The 19,389-nt window shown below is 35.3% G+C and overlaps 1 protein-coding gene across 6 annotated transcripts; it reads left to right on the top strand.

Annotated features, from left to right (window-relative positions):
* Positions 1-6: 6 nt before the first annotated feature.
* On the top strand, positions 7-15,791 carry micu3b (mitochondrial calcium uptake family, member 3b). Of its 6 annotated transcripts, XM_046848701.1 has the most exons (14): positions 7-310; positions 1,948-2,092; positions 3,634-3,665; positions 3,761-3,839; positions 5,898-5,945; positions 6,096-6,178; positions 6,262-6,333; positions 6,524-6,565; positions 8,120-8,215; positions 8,997-9,088; positions 9,449-9,620; positions 11,062-11,170; positions 11,288-11,445; positions 14,084-15,791. In XM_046848701.1, the coding sequence occupies exons 1-14, from the start codon at positions 89-91 to the stop codon at positions 14,150-14,152; spliced, it is 1,419 nt and encodes a 472-aa protein (XP_046704657.1). In that variant the 5' UTR covers positions 7-88; the 3' UTR covers positions 14,153-15,791. The 6 variants fall into 6 exon arrangements, with proteins under 6 accessions (XP_046704657.1, XP_046704659.1, XP_046704658.1 ...); XM_046848703.1 differs by lacking the exon at positions 8,120-8,215 and having other exon boundaries at positions 8-310; XM_046848702.1 differs by lacking the exon at positions 6,524-6,565 and having other exon boundaries at positions 8-310.
* Positions 15,792-19,389: the final 3,598 nt, after the last annotated feature.

Consider the following 19,389-nt stretch of genomic DNA (forward strand, 5'->3'; position numbering starts at 1 on the left):
TTCGACCCTGTGCGCGCGCTTGATTGGACTGGGCTAAAGCACATCTCGCGAGGAGTCGCTTCGCACTGGCCACTGTGGCACTGGAACGATGGCGGCGGTCGTACGCCGGTTCAGCACTATAGTAAACATCATCAGCGCTTGTAAAAAAGGCACAACCCAATCGTTCAAATGGAAAATCTCCACGCGACGGGTTGTGACAGGGCTGTGCATCGCGGCAGGTGGACTAGCTGCGTGTCAACATTGCCGAGTGAAATCAGTCGACACAACAAGGAGGATCCACGTAGTCCCGGTTGTGTTTGCTAAAGAAAAGGTACGGTTTAGGAAATTTGCAAAAGGGTGCATTGAATTGTTACACGCATCTCTTTACCCCTATGTTACAGTGCGAAGTAAACAAGCAGTTCCTTTGGGACTTGCAATGACGCTCTCCACTATACATAGGTGCTGAAAACAAGGAAATCGAATGTTTGAAATGGAAATCTCTGCCCTCAAATAGGTTGGAGCTACACAACTAAGAAGGCAATTGCTCATATATAAAATGTTACTTCAAAAGCTTTTATTTTAAATTATTACTGTACATACATAGCAAAAGACATTTGATGAATATGCACCATAGGGTTATTAGATTCATTGTTAATAAAGGTTACATCTAAAAACCTTAAGGGTTTTTGGTTGCTTTCATGGAAGAACCCTAAATAGGAACAATACAGAAGAGAGGGTTAAAAGACTTCTTTAAAAATGTGGAGCAATAAAAGAAGGTTTATAGAATCATTTGTGAAGCAGAAAAAAACAGACGAACCCTTTAAAAAAGACTGAAATATTTTCTTCTCAATGTGCTATATGCACCTATAAAGCCTTAGAAACCACTGAAGAATCCATTAAATGTTATCTGTTCAACTGGAAAAAATATGGTCATGTAATCACATATGCTGTATTGTTTGACATGAATCTTTCTGAATTTCAAATATTTTCTGAAATGGAAGTCAATTTATTGTTTTTTTTTTGTGAAGCAGCATATATTTGGCCTGAAAAATAGACAATGCTTCTAATTAAAAATAAATAAAATTATAAATAAAAAGCTCTAGAGTTATAGAAAGAAACTTCAGTAGTAGCTTTCGGGGAAAATCTACTAGTTTAGACCTAGCTGTGCTTAGAGAAGAGTGACAAGACAAGGTTGTGCACTATAGGCATATTCTTGGCACAAGTCTTTCTGACAAGTTGGTGCAGCGGTAAACTATAAAGGGGGCTGCTGTGAAAAGAACCATCACTGATTTGTTGGATCATTAAACCATACATGATTGGCTCAGTCTACTGTGCAATTCCCCTCACACTGTGCTTGTTTATTTCTTTGCTTCCTTATCTTGAGGTAGGTGGGGGAAAGGGCACTGGACATAACCTTAGCTTGTGGATAGAGATTACAGAATTCAGGGCTGAGGTAACAGGACACTGATCCTTGGCAGCAAAGCTGACATTTGATGTGGGTAATAAGTAGCATAGGCACACCTTCCCATGGTGTTTGCCTAGTGCCCAGTGGGCCTGGCTGTCTGCCACCTGGGAAAGACACCAACTCCTAGTCCTAGTGAGCTCAGCCTCATTATAGATGAGCCATAATATGGTTTCTCTCTATTAGTAAATATTTAAAACTGATCAGTATTTTTAGGTATGTTTTATAGGGTGTTTTACACACACGTGATAATGCAATATAATTGCATGCAGATTTGGCATAAATATGAATTTGCATAAATTATAACAATTATTTTAATGCCCATTGTGCTTACCTTAATCATTCATAACCTTTCATATACATTTTTTTTTTTTGATAAATTGTGAATTCATACAAATGTGCAATTATGACTACATGCTCATTAACAGCTGTGATTTAATTGTAGGCTTGGTGGTTCTTTTGCTTTGATGTAAATATTTTATGTGTGTGGTTTTCTTTTACTGTAGACAAAGATCTCTGCTGATGATGAAGCCGTGGCAATGTCAGCTCATGAGCACAGGTTCCGTCTGTTTAGTTCAGTGGAGTACGAAGGGCAGCTTTACATGACACCACAGGACTTCATCGAGTCAGTTACCATGAGTGAGCCAAAGAGTAAGCACTAACCATTCACTAAGAAGAGATAGTTTATACTCTTAAGACTCAATGCTTTCTAGCTCTTAGATGATATTATTGACTGAAAAGAATGGACATGAAACCATATATGTCTTTCTGACTGAATGAAACTGAGGCATCAAGTGGATGTTTTTCATACAAGCAAACCACCCAGTTTTTGCTTTGAGGTTAGCTATGACTGGTCATTATCTATGAAGTCATAACACCTGCATGGAGATAGCTATCTCCACCAGCATTTTATTTAGGGACCGAATGAAAACCATGAAAAACCATTTGCAAACATGTTTGAGCTCTAGGGTATCTTTTTGATGGCTCTTACCTGTGGTGGAAGTTCACATCAAGACAGGTGTGGTTGAATGTTTTGATCTTGATTACATTTATTTAGAAACCCTATTGTACACATGTTATTATACACTATTGTTAGCGGCTATTATACAGTGGCATTTTTATATTATTGGAAGAAAGGTTATACCTAGGATATTTTCACTCTACTTAAGGCTCCACCCCGATTGGTTCTTTCACACTGTGGGTCGAAAACGCCACTGTAACATTAGAAAGCCACTGGCTTTCTCTAGTCCTCTTTCTGTAGTTCAGAGAAAACCAGCCTCTTTGGCCTTGCCTTAAAGATGAATCTTGAGATGTCTGTGGTTTCAGAACTTGTATGTTTCTTGTAAGTTGCTGCTGTAAGCTAGCTTGGAGCTTTCCTCAGGCTTAAATAGAAAAAGCCCACTGATAGTTTAAAACTAAAGGTATGAGGTTTTACTTTGTGTGAATTCTTATTATCTACTGTCTGAATGTGCCTGGTGTGTGAAGACAGAAATAAAATCTTAACTCTAATATAAAGGATGCATTCACTCGCAACCACATTATCTTTAATGGCACATGCTCAGCAAAAAAGGTATTTATGGTTTTATGCCATGGCTGTAAAGGTTGTTGAGTGTGCTATAACATTGCATGTTTATGAAAGCCTGAGCAAAGACCCACTAAGCATAAAAATAATTTAATAATGCAAACATACCATATGAATTATATATTCATTTGTAGTTGTTTTGCTTATGCATGACACTTAATTACTTTTTTGAAAAAAAAAAAATGTGATCATGCTTTGTGTTTATGGGTCTACTGCAATGTTATTTTAATAGGTTTAGGACTACATTTATGCGAGAAGCAGAAAGTGCTTGCACCTACAGGGTCAGTAATGATTTTTTAATTGCATGGAGAACAACCTCATGATTGCGGTTGCAGTGCTGCTCGAGTACAAATACATGAACTCAGTCATGCATTTTATGACCCCTGGTTGGATCTCAACAACAAGGCCTTGCTATTTTTTCAGAACTTGTATTTACAGTGTTATCCTGTATAAAAACTACATTGGATTATGTAAATCTCTTGTAATGTTAACTAGATTAATCTTTAGACTAAATGATATCATGCATTAAACCATGTTATCTGTGATAAATTGGAATTAAGTGCTGTCTGTCTGAGCTAAATGTTTCTAAAACTGTATTAATTCCTCCTAGAAAAAAAGTTTTGGCGAGCCCTGGCAAAACAGGTAAAAAAAATTTTTTTAATTCCTACTAAATGTTGCATATGACACTGACTGTAATTCATTGACAGATTATTTTAAACGTTCACTTCTCTTCAAAGGATTTAGACAAGATTCTCTCAGATACACCTCCTGTTTGGAAAGGCTCATCCAGGCTTTTCAGGAACTTAAATGAAAAAGGTGAGAATTCACAAGTAAATGCTTGTATATATTTGTACTCCTGAGGATATTTACATTTACAATTAGAAGGCTGAGTGAAAGTACATAGAGATTTTGGAAGCATTTTGGAAGTCAAGTGAATTGATTACTAAGTGCTTAAACAGCCTTTTTACCTGAGGAGCTGAGTTGACATGCTGCTGTGAACAGCAGAAAGAAAACTATTTGTATTTGATCCTTTTGGGCAGTTTTATAAAAAGAAATCAAATAGGTTATGTACCAGAAATATCAGCTGTCTTTTTTCTAATAGAAATGGAAGCATCTGCACAAAGGCATGCTATGAGCAAGCTGCAGTCAAGACTAGAAAAGGCAAAGCGTGGATTAGCTCCTGATTCAGGAATATGTGTGATCAGGAATATGTGTGATCTGGTATGGTTGCAATATTTAGAGAATGTTTATTCAATCATACAGATACACTAAAATTATATACGCAGCGTAATTGTTTCTCTAAGATCTAGGAACCCTATATATATATATATATATATATATATATATATATATATATATATATATATATATATATATATATATATATATATATACACACACACACACACACACACACACCTTTACACTCAAGTTTTCAAAAACTTTTTTTGATTTATAAACAAAGCTTGTGTCAGAAGACAAGGTGGGCTGTTAGAACTTTTCAGTGTAGCTATGTTGAGACTTGTTCCTGTGACAGCTCCCCATCACCGATGATAGTATGAATTCTAAGAATGGCATTGGATTACATTTCTCACACTGACACTTTGTGTGAATCATTTCTGAGAATGTTTGTATTTCTGACAACATCTGCTCAAGCATATGGGCTCAGTTTCTTTCTGCAAGACTGAAGCTGACTCTTGTCTGGATGTCTGCAAAACTGTTATAACCTTCATACACATAACAGGCCCAAACCTATTTTGCTACTTTAATGACTCTTCATTCGTCTTGTGTCTGTTTCAAAATAAAAATTGATCTGAGAAGTTTACAATGATAAATGATTTTTAAAGTGTTACAAAATCTTTAAAGACTACATTTTTTCTCATTTGATACTAAATTAGTTTCTCAAATAACATTAGACATTGTAACATATTATCCTGATCAAGACATTTCATTCTATAATAGAAGTGTATAGTACACTTTGAGTAAAACAACTTAATACATCACATCATAGTTATTAAATAAATATAATAAAAAAAGCACATACAGTATATAGCCAAATATGTTTAAACCACAGGATGATGGCATATCAGTGGTCTAGCAACAGCCACTTGTACTGATTGTATGATGTACCATTTACAACTCTAGAAATTCAGAAAAATAAATAATGGGACAGTTTTCTTTTTGCACTTTGACCAGTTTGTTTATTTCAAACACCAGTTTAATTAAATAATCTTAAAAAGCATTTAAAGATAACAACCATGCATTGAGTATTACGTCTAGTTATATGTGCTGCTGCATCCACAAATGCTTTGCTAGGCATACTGACATCCTTTCCCACAACTCTTAAAAGCAGTCACCCTGAGCTATCTGTGCCCAAGTCAATATCTCTGCCTGCAAACAAAAGCTTGGGAATGCTTTCAACGGTCACAACAATTTTCTTTAAGTCGCTCCTTGACTGAATCCTGACAGTTGCTCTTCCTTTTCTCGCTTTTCCACACAACAAAAGGACTAGCAGGCCCGAAAGAAGAACACACTCCCCACATCAAGCAGCCCCAATCAGCAGCAGATCACTTGAGAATGTTTTACACCTAGGAAAACAAACAGAGGATGTCCCAGGAGCCAGGCATTTGGGCTGTTTTTTGTTTGGGTTTGTGACCAGCCTGATTACTTGAGTTAAACTGTCTCTATTTGTGTGAAAAAAACCCACCAATTAGTAGTTAAGAAGGGAATCCCCTTAGATGTTATCAATGGCTAAAAAGATATGGTGCGGTTGAAATGACATACGATTTGAAGCTTGATTTTTTTTAAGGGCGGTTTAACAATCAAAAAGCCATCAATTCAAAATTGTATAACATTTTAATCATTGTTTTTCAGGCATCATCTCATATACAGAGTATCTGTTTCTTCTTTGCATTTTGACAAGTGAGTATTAAATGAATGGCACAGATTTTTAAATGTTTATATGTTATGGGATTCTTTTTGTGTCAATGTCAGGTGTGTGTGTGTGTGTGTGTGTGTGTGTGTGTGTGTGTGTGTGTGTGTGTGTGTGTGTGTGTGTGCATAATTTTCTAGAGCCTCAGGCAGGATTTAAGATAGCTTTCAACATGTTTGATGCAGATGGCAATGAAATGGTGGACAAAAGGGAGTTTATGGTGGTATGTTTTCCCTCTGCTTTATACTAATCTAACCAATTCAGTGTGTGTAAGCTGATGTCAAATGAAAGACTTTTCTCCTTTAGCTAGAGGAAATATTTCGTAAGAAAAATGACAAAAAGGATAGAGTTGGAGAGAATGATAGCATATCACAACTGGTAAGAGAAACATCATATTTTCTTTTAGTTAAAAGGCAAAATCACAGCTAATTATGTTGATACATGTTAAACCAGTTTAATCCAGTAATTGCAATAAAGTAATATTACAAATACACCAGGCTAATATAAATATATGTAATGTCAAAAATGTTAAGAACAATTTTAAAATTAATTTTCTGTTATCTCCAAGAATGTGGAACTGTATGGATATCAAGGTTCTGTCAGCCATGCTGTATGTATCAGAAATACAAAGCTAAAAAGAAAAAACGCATGGCTTGTTTATTTGCCTGCTTGATGTGTGTTGAGCATGATAGAATGTACGGCAGTTATATACATTTGTGCACGTGCATTTATTATATTTATGTATGTACTATTTGGTACAGTGGATGAATTACCCATTTAAAACAAACCTGGGCCTGCTTCACCATTATGGAGCTTTTCTGACAGGCACAGAGGAATGATCTATTTATATTTTTTTTTACGATGCATTGTGTCACATTTAAGTAAAGTCAAATGAAATGACCCTTATACACTGCTTAGCCTCAGAAAAGCAGGACAATGTGTCCTAATGGATCTTTGCTGAATGCAATCTGAAACATGTTTCAATTGTCTGGGACAGCAAAAGTAGACCAGATGATTTATGTTACTTGTCTACTGTCAGTTGGCGTTCGCTGAGGCGTGGTTGCCCAGATCTCGCTTAAAAAGCCCTCACCCAAATACAAGCCATTCCTCCTGGACCCCCATGTTTTATTTTTACAGTTACTTGAAAAGTGGTATTTAAGCTCAGATTACCTTTTTTCACTAGTCTGACTATGAAGAGCCATGTGCCATTCATGGCTAACACTGAAGTGGGAACCAGTTTCAGCAACAAAAAAAAAATCTAATATTTTTGCACTGCATGTGTACCTAGGGTCTTACCCAAAATGAATAGTTCTTAATTACAATCAATTAGGTCTACTGTTAACTATAATGTAAAGCAGAGCAGCCTTTATTTGCATAGTTTTAAAACATAATTTTTGTCATTAAAAGCATGTTGCCTTGTTCATGTGCATGAACTAATACATCCTATAATTTAAATAAAAAATATAAAAAAAGTAAAATGATGGATGGCGGCAAAAAAAGAAAATGCAGCACATGAGCTGACAGTTAAAATGTACAAGCTTTTAAGTTCAGGGACGTGGTATTACAAGCACTAATCACATAAGTCAAAGGGTAAATACTTGTTAAGAGACAGTCAAACAAATTCAGACCTTTGTGGATAGTTTTGATGGTGTGAATAGAACTAGGGTTTTAGAAAAAGGATAACATTACATACAGCAGTTCCTTGACGATTATCAAGATAAAAAAGTATGCATTATTAACATTATATACTAAAATATTATGTTGTCAGAATGTAACCAACATTGTTATTTAAGTGTATAAGTTATTGAAAGCTTTGTTACATGTCCATGTAAATATTTGGGGAAATTAAAAATAACTGTCACAATGTTTAATTGACATTAGCCAATAAAAAAACAGTGACTTCAGGTTTGTTTAATATTCAGTTTTCATTTTATGGCCAATAAACTTAATGGCAGCTGACCAACTCCTTGTCTACTATATCTACTGTCTGTATTTGTGGATTTTTTGGATGTGCATGACATGCATGGCTTGCATTGTGATTACAAGGAAAAATAATTTATTTGTAAATGCTACGTGGACTGTTGTGTTTCTGTGTATTTATTTTACTCATTTCATGGTGAATGACTGTTTTGAAAGCTCTAACTGCTGTACTTCTGATATGCAGGTTCTTAAAAAAGAACAGCAAGATTTTGTACCTAGAAGCTTCTGGGATGTGCTGAAGCATGGTGCAAAAATAGTTCTCTTTTCAGATCTGGTGGAGGTACAAACATCCTCTGTCTCGTCACTCTAATTGTACATACAGTACTATCTTTACCTTTGTCACCTTTGAATTTAGTTTTCACGTTTCCCCATTAGGTAATATATATATATACAAACTCTAAATGTGCAGCTAATATTTACCATTATCATTTCCAGAACAGAACAGAAATTGATTTTCAATATATTAATCAAACACTGTATACATCTATTTGCCTAAGAGCAATTACATTACATTTGCATCTAGTGGTTAGAAAGGACAGTGTTCATAAAGTGTATTTCTTTTGTTTTTTAAATATTTTGCAGCAATGGGACTTAGGATAAAGTAAATGGGAGCTTTGTTGCTAAAGTGAAAGCCTCATCATCCTCAACAACAGATCCACATTATAAAGGAAAGAACACTGATATGACATGCTGTGTTTTTATTTATTTATTTATTTATTTTGCATGAGACCCTGTTTGCTGTCTGGCATGGACAACCTGCTCTTTATTTCATGCTTGAAGGAATATAACAAAAATATATAAACACTCAAATTTCACTAATCAAATGACTAGTGCACAAGACTAAATTCTCAGAAAGTAAATTACAAGCAAGGAAGTGAGGCACTGACTTTCATTAAAAAGTGATATGCACCTGTGTTTATCAGTTTTGTGGCGTTTCTGTGGAAAGGTACACGTCCCATGGATGTGTTGTTTTGACAAACGTACCACATGTAATGGCTTTATTGTGATTGCCGTCTTAGTCAGAGGTTGATGAGTAACTCCTTTGACTTATGCCTTCACAGCATGTACAAGAGAACATTGTTGACACAACTCTGTTGGTGCATTTCTTTGGAAAAAAAGGAAAAACCGAACTCAACTTTGAGGACTTTTACAGGTAAAAGGCTATTTAGTTTGCATTATTTAGCAAAATTCTTTATAGAAAAAGATTTTTAAAAAAGCACCACTCGGAGTTTGACTGAATGATGAATGCCTGTAGAACTTGTTCAAACTGTCTGTATGGCTGTGACCTTCATATCACTTTGCTGCAAATGGAATGAATTATATTCACAAATAAAAACATTCACCAGTGAATAGCTGCATATGTACTACTAAAGAATAAAAAACACATGAACCATATTTGGAGAATGTGTATTCTTTTTGAAGCATTTGGAGCTAGTCATTTACTTAAGAGTCTCACTCATTCAGTGGTGGCATGTCCTCTCAGCACTGCGTCTACATCTTCTTCTTTCGGCAGATTCATGGACAACCTGCAGACAGAAGTACTTGAGATCGAGTTCCTTGCCTATTCTAAAGGCATGACCACTATCAGTGAGGAAGACTTTGCTCGGATCCTTCTACGATACACTACTGTGGACAACATCAGCAGCTACCTGGAGAATGTACATCAGAGCATTCCTGATGAGAAGGTAAAGGCTTTTGCTTTACTCATCCCATCTACCAACAGAATGTTGCTTACCGAAACAGAGTGACCCTTGGAGCAGCACACTTTAAACATATCTCGCTGCTGCAATGCTGAGTGAACCTCGGCTTTATAAAAGTAATGCGATTACAATACAGCTACTTTCTACCGAGTCTGTCATTTCTAAATTTCCTTTACCATTTAAAATGTATTAATAAATACATAAACAAAATACATGCACATATACAAATACTATAATATAATAAAAACTGAGGTAAAATATAACTATAATATGAATGCCACTGCTCATTGTTTATCCATATATAGGCAGTATAAACCTTATTCTTTTTGTCAGTATTCCCTTGCTCTTTATCTAGTAGATATCCAACAAGTTAAGGTATACATGCACTTTTGTTTTTGCAATCTTGAACAAATATTCTCCTACTGTTTTTTTGCAATTGCATATTGATGAGTCTTATTGGCCAGAGATTAATTTTATGTACAACCTTTTCCCTCAGGAAAAGCTGCTTCATTGCTTTTCACATCCGAGCCAAAATTACTTGGCAGAAATCAATGCAAACACTCAGCTGGGATGTTAACTTGAGTTTAAAAGAAAACAGGCCCTTGTTTCTGATTTTGCACTGTTCACACCAATTCATGCATAAAAAAAAAATTCACCTAATGAGGAGGCTGTTGGTAGATGTCCATAGACGACTAAGTGTGTCTTATCACCAGGTTAAGTGATATTGTATGTAGTTGCACTTATAACAGCAGCCATGCTTCACATGTTACTCATTAGTTAATCTGTAAAACAGACACATGGTGCTGCAGAAAGAAAAAAAGTGGTGTAGTGACTAAGAATGGATGAGTGGAATTCAATAGACTGGTAGACTAGTAATCCACTAGTCCTGAGTTGTTTTGGATAGAGTCCCTTTGTTTTTGTTTATGTGAGAATCCAGTTAATCTTCTTTGGAAAAAAAAATCTACAGACTGCTTGACCTTAAAACCGAGTGCTGACAGCTCAAGTCATAGGCCTGGAACAGGTCCTGGGTGGGTATACTTTGACTGTTTGACTAAGTTATTTCCTGCCTTTGGATCTGTTATCTGTCTGACAGCTTCAAGGTCCCTTAGATACTTAAGGTTTCCCTCTGATTGAGAGTTAAGTCTGGCTTAGATAATGTGTTGTTCGGAGCTCTGCATTTGTTATCGGAAACATTATTCTCAGGGTTTAGACCTCATTTGGAGAGTCATTATTTTTATGAGTTTTCTCCCAGAGGCAGCACCTTTGATATTATGAACTCTGGTTTTTCTTGATTGAATTCTTGAATTATTTTTTTCCCTAAATTATCGAAAAACTTTAAATATGTAATCCTTTAGAACCTGAAGCTGTCTAAATGTCTATGGCAAGATCTTCTGCTATAAATAAATCACATCATTGTTTCTTGTAGGGAATCACATTTGAGGAATTCAGGTCATTCTTTCAGTTCCTTAACAACTTAGAAGACTTTGCCATTGCCATGCAAATGTATAACTTCGCAAGTCGACCGATTGGACAAGGTAAACTTTGCTTAGAATAAAATGATTTACAATAAAATACAATACCTGTCTCTACTTGTTGTTTGGATTTGAGCAGATGCTGAAAGATGTTTTTATCATATCAAATTTGTTGCACAGATGAGTTTGCACGTGCAGTCTATGTGGCCACGGGCTTAAAACTCTCCCAACACCTTGTGAACATTGTCTTCAAGATTTTTGACGTGGACCACGATGAGCAACTTAGCTACAAGGAGTTCATTGGAATCATGAAGAACCGTCTGCATCGAGGCTCCTGGGTAAATGAGACATGAGGGTCAGGCGCTCCACAGCTGGGGCTGTTTAAACACTGTTTATCTTCCTTTTACAGCAGCTTGGGTGACAGCAGGGCTATAAACCCCCAATCAATCTGAGTGAAAAATGTCCTTAGACATGAAATCAGACATGTAGATTCTACACAACAGTAACCTGCTGTGATACAGACTGAGAAGGCAGAGCATTGTTAGTTAATAAGTTATTATGTACAGGTTCATTTGGTTCCTGTTTGAGGCACCAGTTAATATAGATAGACTCTGCTGTTGTAACTCTATTTTAAGTAAATATTCAGACCATTCCTTCAAAAAGCTGTTGTTTATGTAAATTATATGGCATACAATTCTATTCAAAATGATTACAAATGAGCTGATGATGTTGCTCAAGAGCCCAACAAAGGCAGTTTGAGTAGAGCTGGAATTCAAACTCACAAACGTCTGATTAGCTTTCCAAAGCTTTAGCCACTAAGCCACCACTGGGCTCAACTCCCAGAATAGATAACCAGAGAGCTACTAAGCCTTCACCAAGACACTTTGAGTATTTCGATTGGATTTTATCCTAATAACTTTCTATTTTTTTAACTACAGATATTCCACAAATTTTGTGATTTGTACTACTCTGTTAATTTATAAAAGGATATAGGGTGATAATTATATATTTGTCATTACTATTGGGTAATCTATATAACTAATTTGTTTAGAGCTTTTCTCTCCAGAGGAATTGCACTTATTGCACTTCACAAGTGAAATTACACAGCAGAAATCAATGCAAGTGCTCAGCTAGGATCTGGATGTGGCAGAAAGTTTAATCCAAAACACAATACAATTTTACTTTAGAAAACCCATCCATGCATAGTAAAATTAAAACCCCATACATCCCTGCACAAAAATGCATCAAAACCATCATGGCTTAAAAAGGTTTTTATACATTTCTTAAGAGATTTTTATATGATCTTTACAGTACTCATTTTACTTGTGAAACGAGATAGAAGAGAAAGAGAAATGCTGTTAAGTTTTGAGAACAATGAGTGGAATTTGAAAGGTTTGGACCGATAATTCACAAACCCTGTGATTTTTTTCTCTTTGTTTTTGTTTATGTGGGACATTTTTGGAAACAAAAATCTGAGGGAATTAACAAAGGTCTGAGAGAAAATAAATAAAAGAACATTTGTCTTTAGGTGCAATAAACGTGTGTATAATATGGTTGCCCATTTGTCTGAGCATTTTCTGCCATCTAGTGGTGGTAACAAAATATGTTTTTATATATTCCACTTCTTGACCTTGAGACTTTTGAAGTATTTGCAAATTTATTACAATTTAAAATAAGAAATTGTCAGAATAGCTGGCAACAAAAGTAAGTACACAAGTTATAACAGTTGTATTTCGCTTAACCATGCAAAGCCACATGTCCTATTCATCGTTTTCATGTTTTTGTCTGCTTGACAGAAGCATAAAAATTTCAGTATCTTGTATTAGACCACTGTATGTTCACCATGGCACATCATGGCAAAGAACTCTCTGAGGATTTTAGAATTAGAATTGTTCCTTTTCACAAAGATGGCCTAGGCTATAAGAAGTTTGGTAACACCCTGAAACTGAGTTATAGTACAGTGACCAGGGTCATACAGAGATTTTCCAAGACGGTTTCCACTCGGAACAGCCCTCGCAAGGGTCCATCAAAGAAGCTGATTCTTTGTGCTGTGCATCGGGTGCAGAAGCTGGCTTCAAAAACAGAAACGGGTGCTGCCAGCATTGCTTTAGAGGTTGCGGAAAAATGGTCTCATCACAGATGGAAGCTCTTCTGAAGCTGGCTCGCAAGAAAGCTCACAAACAGTTTGCTGAAAATAACCGGTCCAAGAGCATGAAATACTGGAACCATGTCCTGTGATCTGCTGAGACTAAGATAAACTTGTTTGGCTCAGATGGTGTCCAGCATGTGTGGAGACGCCCTGGTGAGAAATACCATGAAAATTGCATCTTGCCACAGTCAAGCATGGTGGTTGAATCATCATGGTCTTTGGCTGCATGAGTGCTGCTGGTACTGGAAACCTGTATATCTGAATATCTGTTGGGCATCCTCAATGGGAGGTTGGAGAAGCGGCATGTGTCTAATATTAAGCAGCTCCGTGATGTCATTATGGAGGAGTGGAGGAGGATCCCAGCAACAACCTGTGCAGCTCTGGTGAATTCCATGCCTACGAAGATTAAGGCAGTGCTAGATAACAATGGTGTTCACATAAAATATTGACACTTTGGACACATTTTTGACATGTTCACTTAGGGTGAACTCACTTTTGTTGCCAGCTATTTTTACAATAATGTCTCTATTTTTAGTTATTTTTAGAGAACAGTAAATCTTTACTGCAATACAAGCTTCACATTGACTCCTGTAAAATGTATCCAATACTATACTGTTTCTTGAGAAGGTTTACTAAAATGGTTGCTGAAATGTGATGTGGTGTACTTACTTTTGTGAGGACATATATATATACACACATACATACATACATATAAAACATATACATATATACATACATATATACATAAATACATGTAGTTTTTGTTGATTTCTTGGGGAATTTTTATTCTAATCACCATAATTCTATTTTATCTTCTTCACTTCCAGGGATATCAAGGAGCGGAGAGGTTCACCACCTTTAAGGCCTGTATGAAGAAAGAGCTATCTGGAAAATAGTTTGAAGAAAAGAAAAGAAAAAAAAAAGCCTTATTTATACCTGTTATTATAGCCATATTTAGTGTTTGTAGCTATTCTCAGTGAAATCTAGTGATATTGTCTTTCCCAAAAAACAGGCTTGGTAGTATGATATTGCTTTTTGGATGTTTCAACAAAAGCACAGCAGGAAAGCACAATGTGTTTTTACCAAGACTTTGCCTAAGCATCCTGTTACTCTGCAATATTCATGTGCTGGTCAATTAACAGATACTAGACACCAGACAGACACTGGGCCAGTAAGAACAGCCATTGAATTAAGTTTTATGTTAAGATTCAAGAAAGGAATTAGTTGATGATTTTGCCTATTAAAATTGTATGTAGGATGTTAGCTGTTACATTAGGAATTGTGTAATTGAAAATTTACTATAGCTAGTTACCATTAGACTATACATTAGGCTATAGCTTGTAATCAATTTTTAATATTAATGGTTTAACCCTTTAACAGGCAATCAATGAAATACTCGCACAGAATCTTTTTATGTTCATTCTTACTAATTAAACCACATTTAGATTTTAATCCCCCCCCCCCCCCCCTAGCATAGGCATTATGGACAGCTGGCTGATTTGCCTGTTAAAAGTAACAGTGGAAGAGCCTATTAAATACAACAAATGAGCATTATGGTTTTACTTTACTTAAAATTCTATTGTACACTTTTTTTTTACATTTTAGCTTAACAAATTAACAAATAAGGAGTAGCTCAAGTGATATCAGTATGTGGTTTTCACATACTCTGTAAGTATCCAATATCTGAAAGAGCCCCCTTGTGAATTTATGTCAGAAACATCAATCTTAATCTCTTGAGATGAAGCAAAAAGTTCGAGCTGAAATTATGAACACTACATATTTTAATAATTATGATAGATGTGTCTAACTGCATGATTAAGATGCCTGTTAAATAGCTAAATACTTAAATGTTAGTGAAACTAGTGAAGAATACACTCAAAGTACCTCTAATATGATAAGCCATTGAATCAGATTAAGCCTTTACCTCCAGGATATCTGCCTAATACCTTTCCAGTGACACATTTGCAGAGCCCTTTAACATAAAATAAGAAAAAGATTAATATTTACATTTTACATACAACCATTAAAAACAGAAACATTTTTAAATATTTTATAAATACTGTATTTTATAACCTTGGTTTAACCTATTCAGGATTTTGCTCTTCAGGCCTTTTGCAGAAATGCAATATGTTTTCATTCAACAACCAAGGCAAAATCATGGTGGGTTTATGACTATATTTTTCTATGTAGTCTTCTATAATATGTCAGGACCTAGTATATTTATAATCAAAATATTTTCTGAAGCCAACATATACAATCAGGACTGTTTTATTGCTTGACTATGAAAACCAGGTTATAGTTAATCAGGACAATGCCATACTCCATGTAGAGGTGATGCTTATTCAATAAGAAGTCTGTGGGATCAAATCAAAAAAATTTGAAAAGCCAAAGTCAGCACTGATATCTGTGTATTAGCCTCTATCTGTCTTTTGTAAAAAAAACAAAAAACAAAAAAAAAACAAGACTACTGTAAAAGCATTAAAGAGTGTATTGTCATATGTAAACTGGCTGAATAAATAACCTACCCTATACCTTCAGCATGCGTGTCATTTTATGTTGTGGTTACTATATTATCTTGCTATAAGCTATGCTAGTTAAAGTTAAAGATTAATATGATTTCTGCTAAAAGTTGCCATGTTTACTGAGAAAAGTACATTTAAAGGTGAGTTTACACTAATCCTTTTAATAAAAACTGATAATACTGAATTGGCTGACCTTATATAGTATGTGTCTGCTGAGTCTTTATCCATTAAAGTTTCTTAGGGCTTTTGAATGCATTCAAACAAGAATCCCTGTGATTGTTAAGAACTGGAGTCCTGCAGATTCATTTTAGGCTGGATATTTTTTTAATGCACCAATTTAAATATTGCCTATAAAATAACCACATTTATGCAATTTAGAGGATTAAACAAAGGAAAACGTAAAGAAAAAAACATTTTTATCATATTTTTATTAAAGCACAGTTTCGATTAAAACGTGTCAGGAGACTGCATGGTATTTGGATGCATTAGCAGTTTTATTTAAAAGAACAAAGCAGACAACCAAAATGGTGATGCCAACTTAAAATGGTGATGCCAACAGAATACACTAGCCTAGGGCAAATTCACCAAAGAAAAGAGGAGCTATATTTCACACTGAACAGGAACCATGTCATAGACATTTCAAGGGATTGTTATGACTTATTTGTTTGTTTGTTTGTTTGTTTGTTTATTATTATTATTATTATTATTATTATGAATTTATTTATTCATTGTTCTTTTTTTTTTTACAAAACCTAATATAAAAATGTCAATATTTATTTTTAAGACAAAAGGGAATCCAAGATTATATTATATTATGCCAAACACTGCATAATATTAAGCTTTCAAGGGTAAACCTGTGGGCAGGTTTTTAGAGAAAAAAGTCAGTATGATGGGTACTAAATTGCATGAACCCATACACTGTACATGTTGAATTTTACATAAAATATTTTACATTGTGTACAAGAAGAAATATATGAGAGGTTCTTTTTATCTAGCTTTTTCCTAAACAGCTCACTCCAGCAAGAGAAGTGCTTTTGCTTAATTAGTGTTTATTTTCTGATTAATGATTTGCTGTTAAGCTTAATATTTTGCCATTTTGGGCTTGAGAGTATAGTATGAAATCTCACCTTCATTACACTCTCTAATACTTTCACTCAAGCTTTGCCAAACATCACCTTTAAGGAATGCAGCAGAATGATCAAATTTAAACTTAACCCTTAGTTACTCAGCAGAAATGATGTGACCATCAAATTTTTGTTAATTACTAAAATGATAAATATATATAAATAGAATTGGAAATGTAAATGCCAGTTAATGAGTCCACAGCTGTTGTATGTAACTTGTTGGCACTTCAGGAGCATAAGTCTCTTTGCTTCCTAACAACTGCTAAAGCCAAATAATCTTCTCTACACACTCACCACATTGCCTACATACTTTGAGTGAGCCTCTAACTGCTCAGATCAGCTTACACAACAGCATAGAATCTAATAAGGAGATCTTACATACCTTTCAGGTAATTAGTTTCTCTCTTCTAGACATGCAATTACATATTTATTTTAGTGTGTTTAAAATAAGGCAACATTTGAAAAGAGCATAGTTTACAGAACATTTTAATTTGCTATTGTACCTGCAGCTTATTATTTGGAATATAAGTATACAGTTCATCATAAATTAAAACCATCTTATTATTATTATTATTATTATTATTATTATTATTATTATTATTAAATATAAATTGCACTGGACAATTTTATTAAAGGTTGCTTAGTTTTTTTTGGGGGGGGGCTTTATAAATCTGTTATAATTCAGTCTACCATTGTGTTATTGTACAATTCAATGTGATCATAATTAAGATTGCATTAAATGGAATAGTGTCAAGAGTTTTAGGGTTCTGGATTTAATCCTAAACTTGGTTTACTCTTTGTATGGAATTGTCCATGTTCTCTATGTGTCCTCTTGGGTTTCCTACAGATTCCCTGGTGCTCACTTACCTTCAAATCCAGTAGGTTGATTGGCTATTCCAAATTATTCTATAGCTGTAAAAAAGTGTGGATATGTGTGTATGTGCATACCCGCTTTGTTTCTAAGTTTCTAAATAGGGTTAATGATTATTGAAAATTGCAATGGTGCCCTTTTGATGGGATTCTTAAACCTCCAAAAATGATGTTGCTTTGTTTTTTTTTAAACAGATGTGCTATAGAAAGAAACAACCACTTTGTGTACAGAACTATGTGTACAGTATATCTGTTTCAAAGTCAGTTGTCATCTTCCTGTCGAATCTCTAGATGCAGGTTTGCACATGCAGTTTTTAGAAACCTGTTGAGGATGCTTAGTTATTCCTCTGGGTTTCTTGGAACTGTGATCACTCCAGAAGTGGGTCATCAGCCTGCAGTTGGACCCCAAACACTATGGACTAAAACTTGTCCTGGTTTCCGAAAAGGGAGTCACTGGTGCAGAGCACTCCAAATAGACAGATTATGAATGCAGCACTAACAGAGACGGAGAATTACCTTACCAGGCTGGGAGTCTATATGGTGTTACATGCATATAGGGAATATTTGGCCAAAGCAAACAAACCCCTCAGTGTAAGATCATACTTCATAAGAAATATTTTAACTTCACTGTTTCTGTTACATAATCTTCATTTGTACCAATTATTCACTTCTAAAATGACTTTAAATTACATATTATTGAACTATGTACAGTCTTGGGTAAAGAAAATGGACCACGACCATAACAACGTAGTGCTTATGGTCTTAACAGCAAACTATTAGTGAGAAAGTGAGCAAGAACTCAACAATGCCCCTGTGCCACTATTTGCTTGTTTACATTTGCTGCAGTTAACATATTGGGAAAAGCAGGAAACAGGAAGATTTACCTATAGTCTTTTTGCACACAAAGTTGAAATCATGATAATGATCAAAATACTTGAGGTAAAACTAACACTAGAAAAACTAACACACATCGGGGTGTTCAACATTTCCCAGACACTCTTTCAAAATGGTACACTATTGTTTTTAATCACAAAAGAGACTAAATTCATAATTTGGTTATCTGACGGACCTGATGCAGCCCATAAATGGCCTGATAATAATCTCATAAACAGGATCAGGACTGATAGGAGTGGGAGAGATCCTTTGTGATTTCCTGACCAAGTGTATGTTGTTACTCTCTCTCTCTCTCTCTCTCTCTCTCTCTCTCTCTCTCTCTCTCTCTAAACATTACAGAGGTTCCAGTAAACCTGTAACTTTCTTCTCTTTAAATATGCGCAATTCATCCCAACGCCCAACGTCTTGATTTTCTTCAATTGGACACCACACTGTGCAGCTGAGGGTGGTTCCACAGGATCAGATCCATGAAGTTAATAAGCAACTCAAGAACTTTAAGGATGGATTTGGACTGTAATTTAATATAATAATGGCTTAGGACTGCAATTAGCAGTTTTATATGTAAGGAACCATCACTGAACAGCACACCTCAAAAATGGAAAACTATAATGAATGGATATTCTGTGACACCCAGATGAGGATGGTTTCCCTTTTGAGTCTGGTTCCTTTCCAAGTTTCTTTCTCATACCATCTCAGGGAGTTTTTCTCTGCCACAGTGAGCCA

The sequence above is a fragment of the Silurus meridionalis genome, chromosome 5 (genome assembly GCF_014805685.1).
Source record: "Silurus meridionalis isolate SWU-2019-XX chromosome 5, ASM1480568v1, whole genome shotgun sequence".
Classification (NCBI taxonomy): domain Eukaryota; kingdom Metazoa; phylum Chordata; class Actinopteri; order Siluriformes; family Siluridae; genus Silurus; species Silurus meridionalis.

Bases quoted from the DNA above. Each gene is read 5' to 3' on its own strand.
- micu3b (XM_046848701.1), top strand. From the start codon at position 89: ATGGCGGCGGTCGTACGCCGGTTCAGCACTATAGTAAACATCATCAGC. The intron at 5,946-6,095 runs GTGAGTATTAAA...ATAATTTTCTAG, and splicing joins TCTTCTTTGCATTTTGACAA to AGCCTCAGGCAGGATTTAAG. The intron at 6,179-6,261 runs GTATGTTTTCCC...TTTCTCCTTTAG, and splicing joins ACAAAAGGGAGTTTATGGTG to CTAGAGGAAATATTTCGTAA.